General features: G+C 38.5%; 2 protein-coding genes across 2 annotated transcripts; one reads left to right on the forward strand and one right to left on the reverse strand.

The window, feature by feature from the left end:
* Positions 1 to 4,019: 4,019 nt before the first annotated feature.
* On the forward strand, positions 4,020 to 4,986 carry LOC106082729 (uncharacterized). Its single transcript, XM_013245431.2, has 2 exons — positions 4,020 to 4,580; positions 4,652 to 4,986. The coding sequence occupies exons 1-2, from the start codon at positions 4,086 to 4,088 to the stop codon at positions 4,850 to 4,852; spliced, it is 696 nt and encodes a 231-aa protein (XP_013100885.2). The 5' UTR covers positions 4,020 to 4,085; the 3' UTR covers positions 4,853 to 4,986.
* LOC106082730 (uncharacterized) lies at positions 4,956 to 5,965 on the reverse strand. Its single transcript, XM_013245433.2, has 3 exons — positions 5,785 to 5,965; positions 5,495 to 5,680; positions 4,956 to 5,425 (listed from the first exon to the last, which is right to left on the reverse strand). The coding sequence occupies exons 1-3, from the start codon at positions 5,837 to 5,839 to the stop codon at positions 5,199 to 5,201; spliced, it is 468 nt and encodes a 155-aa protein (XP_013100887.2). The 5' UTR covers positions 5,840 to 5,965; the 3' UTR covers positions 4,956 to 5,198.
* Between the last annotated feature and the right edge of the window lie 9,905 nt (positions 5,966 to 15,870).

Here is a 15,870-nt window from a genome sequence, read left to right on the forward strand (position 1 = left end):
ATATATCTCCCATATATATCTTTCATCCGATTTGGACTCTTAAGGCAGTAGTAGGCACAATTTTGGTTCGATCTCTTTAGCACGATGCGTTTTATTTAACGTCCCAGTATGTGTACAAAATTTCATTTAAATCGGTCTAGATTTAGATATAGCTCCTATATATATTTATATATATGTATGTATATGTATATATATATATATATATATATATATATATATATATATATATATATATATATCAGCCGATATGGCCGTTAAGGTTGTAGAAGTCACAGTTTTGATCCGATCTTTACAAACTTTTATATGAGATATTTTATTTAACGTTCTAATACGTGTGCATCATTTCATTAAAATCGGATCAGATTTAGATATAGCTTCCATATATATATATATATTTCATCCGTTAAGGCCATTTAAGGCTGTGGTTCTATTCAATATTTCAATAGGTATGCAAAATAAAAGTCAGACTAGATTTCATCATAGGCACCATATATTGAGAGTAGTACGTATTTTCGGTGGTGTAGGGTATAATATAGTCGGCCCCCCCCGACTTTTACCTATCCTTACTGGTTTTCGTTTTGAATTTTCGAAAATCAGAGCAGGCATGATTTTTTCCCTTATTGTAGAAATCCTCACAAATGTGTCCCGACGACGGACCCATCACCGACTTCAAGATTCGGAAGACTAGGATAGGTAAAGATCCAAATATTAAAACATTAGGCAGCGCAGCGACAGGAGTCTTAATGCAGCCTAAACAACAGCGAGCCGATGGAGGTACCATCCCCTACCCCCAAGAAGCCCATTTACATAAGATTTGGAAGACTAAGATAGGCAAAGATCCTAGTAATGAAATATCAGGCAGTAAAGGGAATGAAAACTCAACACAGCCTAACGAACAGGGACCCGCCGATGGAACCATTACCGACTTTATAAAGAGTCGGAAGACTAGGATAGGCAAAAAACCTTATACAATGACATCAGGCAGTGCAGTGAAAGGAATGTCAATGCAGTCTAAAGAACAGGGAGCAGACAATGAGATTATCATCTACTTTCAAGATGCCCATTTACTGGAGGACCATTGATTGAGGTAATCCATATAAACCTCCAACGGAGCGAGACTGCTACACACTCTGATGAAGAAAATCAGCAACGGCAAGATTCATATTGCCTTAATTCGGGAGCCATGGACGACCAGGAACAAAGTTTCTGGACTGAACCGTACCAACTACCAATTATTCTATGCTATTACAGGTACTCGGCCAAGGACCTGCGTTATTTGTCATACAGATTTTGCCTATGAATATTCCACTAAGGAACAGGGGCAAACTTCTCACATATCAATGAGTGCAGCCCGATTCAAGTTTTTAAGCTCAATGATTATTTATCATAAAACTTTGAATTATATATTTTCCCCAGAGTTGTCAACGTCGAATGCAACAATGGTGAGACAGGCAGTGGTACTCACAGACGAGCGTGATGGGATTCATTGCACGGAACCTACTAACCCCAGAATCAGCGAGCTGAATCTGGAAATAAACAGGGTAGTCAACGAACGTAAGCGGAATTTATGGCTAGAACACTTAGAGCAATGTAACTTAGGTACCGGTTTAGGCAAGTTGGGGTCTACTGTAAGATCACTCTTTTACCCTGGTAGACGGGATGACAGGACCTTAGTCATTTTTGGCTACATAACTATGACTGGCCTGAAGAGATGAGCCAGGTTGTTCAACCGTCAATTTGTTGTGCATTCCGAGAGTGACAGGGCTAGAAGGAGAGCCATTTGTCGTATCCATGTTCTCCTAGCCGATGGACAGTCATCACAATTTAACGTGGACAAAGTTACGAATGTCATCCGTGGCGATAAATCATCCAAGGTGTTGGGCCCAGACGGTATCACTACACTGATGCTGAAGAATCTGGATTTACCTGGAGTTGAGTACCTTACAACTGTCCTCAACCTGTCTTTGATCACGCTTGTAGTACTCGTTGTCTGGAAGATGGACAAGGTAATCCCGCTACTGAAGCCTGGAAAGGACCCTCCTAAGGGGGAGTATTAAATACCGATCTCCCTCCTCCTTTAGAGCCTCCTTGGAGCATTTCCATTCGCCGAGCATCATCAACATGGATTTCGAAGACTGCATAGCACAACAACAGCTTTGCATGCCATCACCGCACACATTTGCAGTGGCTTCAATCAGCCCAAGCCATGTGATTAGGACGGTCCTTGTGGCACTAGACCTATTGAAGGCATGCGGCATGGTCAGCCATGCCAAACTAGTTGAGGACATTGCCAATACATCCCTCCGGACAGGGTTGCAACGCTGGGTCGGAAATTATCTGTGTGGTCGCGAGTCATTTGTTGAATTTAAGGATGAGAAATCGAAAAACCATTGAGAGAAACAGGGAGTTCCCCAGGTAGGGGTAATATCTCTGCCAGTGTTTAACCACCATCTATCCTCCATTCCACCCCCAGACGGCAAAGAGATCGAATCATATGTATACGATTGTGCGGTCATGGCATCAGGCCCCCCACCCATTGATGACATCTGCGATAGGTTAAACGTCTAGCTCAACGAACTTGTTTCGCTGCAAAAGACATGAAGATATCTGCCACCAAATCTTCAGCCACACTGTTCACTACGTAAACGCTTAAGGTGCGTATGCAGCTGAAAGTGATGGTCGATGGAGAAATGATTCCAACAATAAAGTGTCCCAAAATACTTGGCGTCACATTTGACAGCTCTTACAAATTCTCCTCACATGCCACAGCAGTTTGCGATAAAGTCAAAAGTAGAAACAAGGTCCTCAAGTCACTTGCCGGCAGCACCTGGGGTGCTGACAAAGAAACCTTCAATCCCATGGCAGTCGATTGTACGCACCGGATTGACCGGATGGAGTTTTTCATTGGCAAGGGCTGCCGCCTCAGCGTATAACACACTGCTACAACAACAACAAAGAAACTGTATTGACCACGCATTAAGCAATTGGCGGTCTGTGGTAAGTTTTGCAGCTCCAATCTGGTCTCGTCAATGACACGCAGGGGAATAGAATTCAGATCTGCCAGAACGCCGTTCTTCGAACTGTGACGCACTGTCTCCTCAGTTCTCATGTGGGCCACCTGCATCAGACATAACTGAATGCTATCTTAGCAATACCTTCTGGGCTGTTATCGCAGAGACCATCCAAATCATCATCTAGTGAATAGGTATCCACCGCCCGGAAGCCTTAAGGGGGATTTTCATGATCTAGAGCGAGAGGTTCAGCGCTACAAGAAAGAGCCTCTAGCTCAAGCGGCATAACAAGCAGGTGTAGGACTACTCTGCAGAACTACTCTGGTGCCGGCACACCAGAGTGGTTCTGCCTCAATTACAGAGCAAGGATTGATGCTGACGTGCACGATGTATGACCCGATTGTGACACAACACACGTCATCTGCTTAACTGCCCAGCCAGACCCACACGCTGGAACATAGGCTGGAACATTGAGGTCCGATCTGTGTGGTGCTGTCACGAGAAGCTTAGCTGCGAGCTACCGGGCGCGTCCACAGGTTGCGGATAATGGAATGCTCCATACGGAGTAGCTGCAACGCCAGTCGCAGACACTCAGCGGTATCGAGCGGAGAGTCTCAGTGCGAGGCCGGGCGGCACCGGCTCTTGCACAAATACTGAGTGCGTATGATGCTCGATATGACAAGGCGAGTTATTGGAGCCTTTAAATAACCAATGGCCACCCTGCTCCCGTGGCGATCGGTCCTTTGGACCTTAACGGGCTTGCGCACATACAGGAGCTTGACGAGGATCGTCATCTCCATATTTAAATGTGGCTACAACAACATCTGATTTGTTTTTGGATAAACAAAATAAATGTGCCTAATATTAATTAAGAATGTACAAATTTGACATATTTTAGGTAAAATCATAAAACAAGTTGGTTCAAATATTTGACTAATCTGAACATAGCCTTGGCTCAAAATTTACAGTTTGCACTTTTGAGGGTTAATCCAGTTGAGTCTATTAATGTCACAAAAAATATTTGTAGGAATACTTTATTTTATTTTGTAGTTTAAAAATTTGATGTAATTGAGAATGGCAGACAAAATTAAAGATGAGAGAGAAAATGAGCCCGCAGCTGAAACAAATGGAGTGAAATCACCATCGTTAGACGACGAAATCGAAAATCCCGACATAGAACCTGTGCCATCGACATCCGAAGTAGCAGAAGAAGCGAGGCCGACGAACCCCGAAATAGAGACAGAAGTAAGGGAATCCAGCACAGAGCTATCACCACAAACAGTCACATCAGATGTTGTAGTACCAACCACATCAGAAGAGTTCCAACAACATCATGAACTCTTGCAAGAGCAATATGAGAACTATAAACGAATTGCCAAAGGATTTATGAATACTTTAAGGCGTCCAAAAGATATCGAAATTTGCGAGGATCTTCTTGAAAAAGTGGAAAGACTTAATGCAAGTCAACTTCTTAAAGTTAGAAGAAATAATAATATATTTTTTCGTTATTTTTTACGTGTTTTAAAATGGACCAGTGAAAATCAACCACTGCACTTGTACCAGAAATGGGTAAGTTTGATTATAGCACTACTGTGCCATATATTGTTATATATGTCTAAGCAAAATATATTTCTATATAGTATAAATTGGATGAAGATGTTGATTTAGCCATGGAGGAAACCGCCAAATGGTTGGGCGATAAAAAATCGTACATGGCTTCGAAATGTTTCAGCGATGGTACCACTATTACCTATCTTGCTGTATCCAATAATCTTGAAGCTGGTTGGCAAGATGCAGGTCTGAAGATTTTGCAACGAAAACTTTCTTGTGATAGAATTTGAACCATAAAGAAGATTAATCAAGAAATGGCCTAAGTAAAGAAAAACAATTATTTATAACACCTTTAGGCATATCGTGAAAAATTTACTGCTGTATAGATATATATACCTTTCATCAATATAATATTTATTTGATATGTCTGGACTTTATAATATGAAGCTTAAACTCGTATGAACAAATGAAGAGATTCTGTCGTTGTTGTCATCGTGTAAATAGTTATTAAAAAACATGTAGAATTACAAATGTACCACAAAACTATTTCGTAAATATGGACGGAATGCGTTTCGGGAAATACTCAAAAAAAAAAGATTCTTACTCTAAATGATGCTCGTTTTCAAGCCATTTATGCTAATTGTCAACAACACGAACAAATGCAAAACCACACATTAAAATGACCGCAGCCCACAAGGATTTTGCTGTAGTCAAGGTTTCAGCACTATTGCAACTATCGCTGGAGCAATAGCATTCTTCCCAGTACACTCCATTTTCAGAGACACCCCAATTGCAGACACCTGTCACACCTGTATCTGCAACAGAGGCACAACGTCTAATCACCTGCCTCCAGCGGCCATCCCCTGCAATAATTCAAGTGTTCATTTAGTAAAAGCTATGAATACCCATCACGACTTGTGATGACCACATACATATAAAACCACGGGGTCCTTGTTGTACCACCTTCATGCAAAATGAACCAGGCATATGAGACTCTTCACTATTGCATTCAATGGCTATGTGTTCGGTACGATTGAACGGTTTGTAGGCGCCACAGCTATCGAAGCCTTTTCTATCTTGGTCGGAGGAACATTGGTAGCATCGAATGGCCCATGTACCTGCATGTAGAAGAAGAAATTGTAAGTTTAATAAAATTGTTAATTAGATTTAGCCACACCCTTATTTAATTCCTAAGTTTTAACCAATAGCTCTAATAACTCACCACTTAGACCTAGCACAAGCAAAAGCAGTATTAGGTTGTGCGTTGTAGCCCTCATTATATATTAATTTTATTGTTTTATTTATAATATCAATATTTAATTGATGAAAACAATAGAAAATAAACAAAAAAATAGTGTAATGTTGAAATTGATGAATGAATCTAATGTTGTTGTTGTTATGGTAGTAGCATTTGTCAAAATCAATCCAGGCTTGTTTACACACACCACAGATATGTTATTGTTAAACCCCAGTCGTGTTTACACCATTGAAAGATGCATGTCGATAACACTGTTTCATCGACATTTAAAGCACTGAGAAAATAAAATGTATCAATTCATGATAACGATTTTTTGTATTATATTGTTATATTTGTAGTTTATTAGCTTTAAGGTCCCTTTAGTTTAATTTCCGTTATTTTAAATTTCAAATTGTAACAGTTTTCTTATTACGTTGTTGTTGTTGTAGCAGTATGTTGTACACTGAGGGGGCAGCCATTGCCGATGAAGGATGGATACATTCCACTAAGGAACAGGGGCAAACTACTCACCTATCAATGAGTGCAGTCCGATTCAAGTTTAAGCTTAATGATAAGGGGCCTCATTTTTAAAGCCGAGACCGAACGGCGTGCCGCACTGAGACACCTCTTTGGAGCGAAGTTTTACAAGGCATATTACATCACAAATGTTGCCAGAAACATTGTTTCTAGTATTCCCTAAAATTTCGTAATTGTTCCTTGTTGCTGTTCCCTTACTCGTAATAGTCTATGTTGTGTTTCTTTCGTTTGGCTGCACCCCTAACTTAAATATTCAATAAATGTAAGTGTATGTGTTTGCCTATCAAATATCACGTTATGTATCTGTGTGGATTAAACGATAGCTCGACTAGGCAGACGTCTTTTTTTTTACTGCAAAAATTTTATAATTTTTTACTAACGGACTGAGAATAAACTGAAACCCTCCAGGCATCCAATTGCGTATTTTGCAACCGTGATGCCGGGATCCTCACCACCCGACATGGATTATGATGTCGTGGAAGTAGTGGCCTCATCGTCTAATGCACAAAAGGCGGCGAATACATTACCAAGCTCCTACGAGCGCGAAACAACTGAGAACGAACGCAAGAGACTAAGGCATGATGACTCCATTTTACCGCAAAATGTCGACATTTCCCAGCTTAATAAAGCCATTTCAGCTAACAACATTAATGATCAAAACAGATTCTCCTTACTGGGTGTGCTAGGCGATTTGGAAATAAAATCCGTCAAGCAGGCAAGTACAAACGATACACAACGTACCTCTGAGTCCAAGATGGTTCCTGAACCGAAAAAGAAAAATTGGTGCCCACCAATTTTTCTTTATAATGTTAACATAAAAGAGTTGGTGGATGATCTGCGCTCGAAGATACCAGACAGCTCTTTTAAAGTTAAAAACGTCAATAGAAATAAAAGTAAGTTGTACTTCGCCGATGTCAATACGCATACTTCTATGATGACAATTCTTCGATCGAAAAACATAAAATCTCACTCCTTCACTCCTAAAGAGTTGAGACAAGATTCTGTTATCATCCGTGGCCTACATTCCAATACTGATGTGGAACAAATTAAAGCCGAACTAGATGTCCTGGCTCCAGAGACTATAGATACTATTTCCAAATTTAAAACTTCTACATCAATAAAGAACAATATTGACACTGGTCTGTTTATTATTTCCTTGAAGCCTAGCAAGACGATTGGTGACGTTTCCAGCATTCGGGGGATTCTTAATCAAATTGTTTCCTGGGAGAAACCGAAGAGAAGGAGCGATTTACAATGCCATCGATGCCAAAGATGGGGACATATTTCACGCAATTGTAATTCGGCGTATACTTGCGTTAAATGTGATAAGCAACACGAACCTGGAGCCTGCGACCGTGTAAAAACTGATACCTCCGATCCATTTTGCGCTAACTGCAAAGAATCTGGCCATCCAGCAAACTGGAAAGGTTGCCCCATCTACAAAAAATACGCTGCCGCGCGTAAGGAAAGAATAAATAAAGCCATCCAAAACAATGCTACCGCAAAAAACAATGTAAGTAAAGCCATTAATGTCACAACTAATTTCACCGAAAAATCTTTCGCAAACCTATTCCATCAAACTACCCCAAAAAAATCATCAATTATTGAACAATTTCTGAATCTTGCCAAATTATTCTTGGAGCCTGAGGAGCTCACAATTGAGCAAGAGATCAGTATATTCCTCATGGAATATCAGACTATGTCAAAGACAGAGGCAAAGGCAGAATTTTTGCGTCTTCTAAGAAAAGTAAAATCTAATGATCCATAGATCAATAAATGTACTTACCTTCAACGTTAGATCTCTTTTTGATCTAAGTCGCCAAATTGACCTGCGTAACACCCTGATAAACAACAAAATAGATATTGGACTTATCCAAGAATGTCATCTCCGTAGGAGACGAAACTTAAAAATTGATGGCTACAACTTTGTTTATGATGGTTCACCCTTAGGGGTAGCAATTTTGATAAAAAACAACATCGAATACAATAGAATTGTATTCACCGACATTGGTCTGAACTCAACTTTCGTTCAGATAAATACATCGTTCAACAACACCCAAAAAAGAATCTTAGTTGGCTCTATTTATATCCCTTGCAGTTATGCAGTGCAAAGACTTCAAAGTGATCTTGACAGGCTGTTAGACCTGCTTGCTAGATTCGATGGCTTTATTGTTGGTGGCGACTTGAATGCCAGAAGCCTCTCATGGGGTGACAGTTCCGAAAACTTAAACGGCAAAACACTGCAGGCCTGGCTGCTAGATCACGCGTTGGACGTTGTCCGACTCTGTGACTCTTCGCCTTCCTACCCAAATGGCCCATCTTTTCTTGATCATTTCCTCGTCAGCCCAAATCTTTTGAATACTATAGAAGCAAACTTTAGAATTTCAAGCCTATCTACCTTCTCGGATCATTATCCAATAAAATTGGAACTGAATCTTCACTCCTCTGAAGTTGTCACGAAAGCACCCCAATCTTATACATCTTACAAAGACACCAATTGGATAAATTTTCGAAATGATCTGGATTCTGCTTCCTTGAGCCTTATGCCTCCTTCAAATAGAAATTTGGAAGTCAATGAAATTGACATCTTCATAGACCGATTCAACAACATTGTCACCTCCGTACACGATGCCCATTCCCGCAAAATTATAGTCCATCAGGACAAGCTTCCACTTTCTGAGAAAGTGAAGCGATTTTTTAGAATAAAACACAGTTGGCAGAAAGACCTTAAAAAGATCTTTCACAGAACAGGCAACAGGCGAAGTCAGGAATATATTATTCTCTCGAAGCAGATCCAGCTGCTCAAAACGATAATTAAGGAAACTATAAATATTGAAAACACACAACATTTCAACAAAAAACTGCAAAACATCAGACCGGGGCCATCAGCATTCAGGCAGGTCTATAATATAGTGGGGAAAAGCAAGTCCTCTCTTTGTCACAGCATAATGCACAACGACTCCGAACTGTTCAACAAAGCGGAGATTGCCGAGCAATTCCAAGTGACGTATGAGAGAACATTCAGCCAAAGAACACCAATAAACCCAGTTAGTGACTATGATTCAAGAGTGGCAGATTTTCTAACGCCGCTGCCACACCAAATTTATAATTTTAGTGAAAACTTCCCGGCCATACAGAATCCCGATACTTTCCACTTTACCAGCACTGACACTATCCGAAACATCATCTGCAATATAAATAATAAGAAGTCTAGCGGTGCTGATAAAATTTCAAACTTCATACTGAAACACTTACCACAATCTTCACTACAAATTCTTGAATGTATCTTCAACAACTGCACAAACCTTGGGTACTTTCCGTTGGAGTGGAAAAAGGCCATCATAATACCAATCAAGAAAAAGCCAAGTAGCAAGACTGTAGCTGAATATCGTCCAATTTCTTTGCTCTCCAACGTTGGCAAAATCTATGAACAAATCCTAAAAGAAAAGATTGAGAATGAGTTCATTGTAAATCCTATCTCCGATTATCAGTTTGGGTTTAAAAAAAGCCACTCAACACAACATGCACTGTTGAAATTCCACACGGATATTATCCAGAATCTCAGAATCCAATCCTGTACCGTCGCCATTGCGCTTGACATTGAAAAAGCCTTTGACTCTGCGTGCCACAAGGGAATCCTGTATAAAATGGTAGAGATTGGAGTAGACCCTTACTTGATAAAGATATTGAATAGTTTTTTTACGAACCGTTTTTTCACTGTGAAGATTCAAGATACGATTTCATCTCCGGGCAGCGTCGGTAGTGGAGTTCCTCAGGGGAGTGTTTTAGCGCCTTTTCTATTTAACATTCTTTTGTACGATTTTCCTCACACCAGCCGAGACTCGCAGGCAGTCTTGTATGCCGACGACTGCTTGATATATGGACATCATCCTTCTCCTCAGCTGGCTCTCCGCAATGCATCCGCTCATCTCAAGTTGATAAATGATTTCTACAAGAAATGGGGGATTAGAATTAATGCTCTGAAATCTGAAGCCATCTGCATCAGAAATGCTTCAGGGAAATGCCCAAGAAATGTAGTCCCTGAGAGCAAACTTCTTCAACTTTCACTGGATGGTGTCGACATTCCATTCAGAAATACAATTAAATACTTAGGCATTAATTTCAACAACTTGATGAAATTTAATTCACATGCGAGAGCCACACTACAGAAAGCAAAGAAAATAGCAGCCTCATTTGCGTTTCTATTTAATAACAAATACTTACCGCAAAGCACTAAACTATTGCTGTATAAAGTTGCAATCAGGTCATTACTGCTGTATGGATTTCCTATCTGGTTCTCAATTTCTCCTGTAGTAGTCTCCGAACTTGAAATTTTTGAACGCAAAATCATTAGAAAATGCGTAAACAAACACTTTGAAACTCCAATCAAAAGATTTTCCAATAACATCATATATGACGCCGCAAATGTCCAGCCACTATGTAAATACGCCATGCACCATCAAAAGATATTTAGCGAGAGACTACAAAACCACGAAAATTCACTTTTGTATGATATTTTTAACGCTGAGAAGAACTTACGATGGTCGGATTCGGCCTATTTTTCTCCTATTGCCATACTCAGCGAAATTACTGACAACGACTCCGGCCTCCTACCTCAATTCTACACAAAGGCAACAACCGGCTCTCATAGGGGCTAAAATTCTAGAGATAAACATATATATCAACTTTATTCTTTTTTATTCATTTCTTTTATATTATAAACCCAACTCACCTTAAATGTGCAATCAAAACTTTATACATATGTACCTGGAAAAATTACAAAGAAAAAGACTTTAATAATCGTAAAAAGACTTTAATAATTATCAATCTTATTATCCTCACCTTCTGTGATATCGTGCTTCGCACGCGTTCATTCATTAAATCATATGTTAATGTTTCATATATACACCCAAACACACGCCGCTGCCACTGAGTGTGCAGAATCGTTTTGTTTTTATTTTGTAAGTGTTATGTAGTTGTAGTAGTGTATTTATTTTAGCAGACCACTTAGCTCTGTATACATCTGTAAAGGCCGAGAGCAAGCCTTGTCTCATTCATTCCCATTGAATGTTCCACATGTCAACCCTATCACATAGCATGTAGCGTATTGTACTACACATATGTATTAGAACAAGACATGTATAGTTCTAAGGTTTAAATGTTAACCATTCGTTAAGCATGTACTGTAATGAAATTGAAAGAAGAAGTCTCAATAAAACATACTTACTTACTTACTTACTTATGTATCTGTGTTTGTCTTTGTAAATGCTGGTCAGCTTTAGCAGAGATCAAAGATCTCGAAGTTACCAGATTGTGTATTCTCGAAACATCGATATGGCCAGTAAGAGGTATATAACGCAGTGGCGTAACGCAACGCAAGTCAGTCTTATCGGAGAACGCGTATTGTAAACGTATCAGCAAACTGAAATTGTAAAGCAAATAAGTAGATCAATAAATCATTGTTAAGTAAAGTAATCGTAAACGGACTGTGTTTTAATAGAATGTAAAACGTCTGCAGTAAAAACTTAGCAATATATATGCTTTCCAATCATGAAAGAATGAAAAAAACTCATTATCAACCTTTACTCGATTGAAAGAATCAATTGATTGAACATTGAGATTCTCCTCGTAAAATTTTTCGCTGGGAGGCACATTTACAATCATTGGGAACTTTAATTGAAAAAGAAGACCGTTTCTGAATGGTATACGTTCGGCTTTTTTAACAGACAGCGACAAATATTTAACAAAAAACAAAATTAGGTCTGTTCGCGTTCTTTTAACGTAAAACTTTGCAGGGGAGTAAGAGCCATTTTACTCTCTTTAAAAAATTTGCACACAAAAGTATGCGAACGACTTCCAGTGAAAATTTGCAGAAAAACAGCTGATTTTTGTTGTGGTTGGGTTTTGATTTGCTTGCTTTGGAGAACATTTTTTTTAAATAAAAAATGCTGGCGATACTTTTAAGGTATTTTTATACCCTCCACCATAAGATGGGGGGTATACTAATTTCGTCATTCTGATTGTAACTACTCGAAATATTCGTCTGAGACCCCATAAAGTATATATATTCTTGATCGTTGTGAAATTTTATGTCGATCTAGCCATGTCCGTCCGTCTGTCCGTCCGTCTGTCTGTCGAAAACACGCTAACTTCCGAAGGAGTAAAGCTAGCCGCTTGAAATTTTGCACAAATACTTCTTATTAGTGTAGGTCGGTTGGTATTGTAAATGGGCCATATCGGTCCATGTTTTGATATAGCTGCCATATAAACCGATCTTGGGTCTTGACTTCTTGAGCCTCTAGAGTGCGCAATTCTTATCCGATTAGGATGAAATTTTGCACGACGTGTTTTGTTATGATATCCAACAACTGTGCCAAGTATGGTTCAAATCGGTTTATAACCTGATATAGCTGCCATATAAACCGATCTTGGGTCTTGACTTCTTGAGCCTCTGGAGTGAGCAATTCTTATCCGATTGGAATGAAATTTTGCACGACGTGTTTTGTTACGATATCCAACAACTGTGCCAAGTATGGTTCAAATCGGTCCATAACCTTATATAGCTGTCATATAAACCGAGATTGGGTCTCGGAATTCTTATCCAATTTGAATGAATTTTGGCACGTAGTTTTTTGTTATGATATCCAAGAAATGTGCCAAATATGGTTCAAATCGGTTCATAACCTGATATAGCTGTCATATAAACAGATCTGGGGACTTGACTTCTTGAGCTTTTAGAGGGCGCAATTTCTCTCCGATTTGGCTAAAATTTCGCAAGACGTTTTTTATTGTTACTTTTAACAACTATGTCAAATAAAGTAAAAGTCGGTTCATAACCTGATATAGCTGCCATATAAACCGATCTGGGATCTTGACTTCTTGAGCATCTAGAGGTCGCAATTATTATCCGATTTGTCTGAAATTTTGTACGACGGATTCTCTCATGACCATTAACATACCTGTTTATTATGGTCTGAATCGATCTATAGCCCGATACAGCTCCCATATAAATCGATCTCTCTATTTTACTTCTTGAGCCCACAAACGGCGCAATTCTTATTCGAATTGGCTGACATTTTACACAGGTCTCCAACATATAATTTAATTGTGGTCCAAACTGGACCATATCTTGATATCGCTCTAATAGCAGAGCAAGCCTTTTCTTATATCCTTTTTTTTTGCCTAAGAAGAGATGCCGGGAAAAGAACTCGACTAATGCGATCCATGGTGGAAGGTATATAAGATTCGGCCCGGCCGAACTTAGCACGCTTTTACTTGTTCTTAAATAAACGTGAATTTATTGACCCGAGAGTGACAAGGCTAGAAGGGGAGCCATTCGTCGTATCGGTAATCTTCGAGCCGCTGAACAGCCATCACAAAATATCGTGCACGAATGTCATCCGTGGTGCCAAGTAGCGCAAGGTGCTGGTCCCAGACGGAATATGTACACTGATGCTGATCTGCCTGGAGTCGAGTACCTTACAATTGTCCTCAACCTTTCTGAAAACTCTGATCCTCTCGCTGGACAATTTCCATTCGCCGAGCATCAGCAAGCATTTCGAAGGCTGCATAGGACTAAAACTGCTTTACATTCCATCACCGTACACAAAAGTAGAAACAACATTCTCCCTTGCTGACAAAGAAACTCTGGAGTTGTAGCATATAACGTTGGTCGAAAATGGTTGATGTTATTTTGGGGCATTGATCAAGGAACTAGCACGCAATATCTCCGGCCTTATTGCTCGTCGGTGGGGAGGTTCGATGTGCTTGAATGCCACGGGTACCACTGTGCCACATATAAATCTATATTTGTATGCGTGCTATTTAATTAAGACAGGAAGGAAAGGAAACGGACAGTATAGGAACATAGGAAACGGAAAATATAGTTGAATTGACAAGTTGCCAGAATAGAAAGAAAAGTGGTAGAAAGTTTAGGAACATGTAAAAGTTGCTGAAAGAAAGATGCAACAAACCATATCAAAAGACTTAAGCAACAAGATGTTGTGTTGCCACTATTGCCCACCCGACCATGGTCAAAACAATCCATTGCCATCGGATTTATTTTCTATGATTTAACCCCTTGCATGCATCCTACAAGCTTTACCCGACCCTAGCAGGAATCAAACAGACGTATTTTCAAGCTCACTTAAAATTCATCATATTATATTTCAATAAAAATTCAAACAAACAATAGCTCATTTTCGTACCCTAATATACATGGAGAAAAAAATACAAAAATTAAATTAACATTCCTAAATATCTAGAAACCAAACTAAATTAAAAAAAAAAAGTATCTAAATTACAAGGAAAATTTTAGTTTAAATTTCATAGGTTCATTGTAAACTTGACTAATTGTTTGAATCAAAAGAAATAGAAACAAAAAAAAAAAAAAAAAAAAAAAAAAAAAAAAAAAACGGGAAAAAACAATTGTATATATTAAATTGTAAATAGAAAATTTAGTTAATAAATATAATCCCTAAAGGAGAGAAATTTAGTTTAATTATATATATATATATATATATTTTTTTTTTTTTTTAATTCGATAGCAAAATTTTTAACTAGGGAAATTTTGATTGATTTTCATAATTAAATTTAAGAGAGAAACATTTTCTTTTCCTCTTAAGTTTTTTCCTTCTTTTTTTTCTTTAGTTTATAAGGAAATTAGATTACTTTTAGAATTGAGAAAAAAATATATATATTAAACAAGTATATATGCAAAACCACAAAGTGCAAAAGAATTGAAAAAAAGTAAACAAAATAAATTCAAAATATCACTTTTGTTTTGCTTGTCCATAAAAAAATGCATTTGGTTGCCTTTCTACAGTACCAGCAAGAAGGGTCAATATGAGGGTAACCATATTAAATCCATTACGCAAGTTTAACATTTAAGAGAGACATTAACAGATTTAATCGTATCTCAAAATATTTACTTAATTCATATAACAAATCCAAAATCTCGAATTTCACAAAAAAAAAAATGTAGTTAAAACATTTTCTTTGATTTCACTCTCATGGCCACTCTAATACTGCATACCTTAGATCAATTGCAGAACAAAGCATAGGCAACAAAATAAAAAAAAAAGAAACAAAAGTCATTGACTTACCAGCTGCTGACGGTCTCTCGTTGAAAGTACTTCCAATGATGTTTGGCCGGCTGCGCTGCTAGAACAAATTTTTAAACAATGTTGCCCTGGTCATGTTGCTAAACAGGTTGATCAGTGCAGACAAAAAGAAACAAAATGTTGCTAGAAAAAGAATTTAATGTACCAAGGAGAAATGTTGCCAACAGTGGTGAAAAAAAACAACTAGTCAACATGGCACTAATTTTAACACCATTTAAAAAAGTGACACTAGCAACATTTCCGCAAGATCACCATCATCAGTAAATTTTAGTATAGGAGTTTAATGATCATTAAAATATTCAAAAAAAAAAAAGAACACTAGGCAATTTCTTGTTGTTGTTGCTAATTTACCCTGAACATGAAGATGGTGATCTTGAGAGCCAACGGGAATATTTTGCAATTCTTTTTTTAT

Source organism: Stomoxys calcitrans, chromosome 3 (genome assembly GCF_963082655.1).
Source record: "Stomoxys calcitrans chromosome 3, idStoCalc2.1, whole genome shotgun sequence".
Classification (NCBI taxonomy): Eukaryota; Metazoa; Arthropoda; class Insecta; order Diptera; family Muscidae; genus Stomoxys; species Stomoxys calcitrans.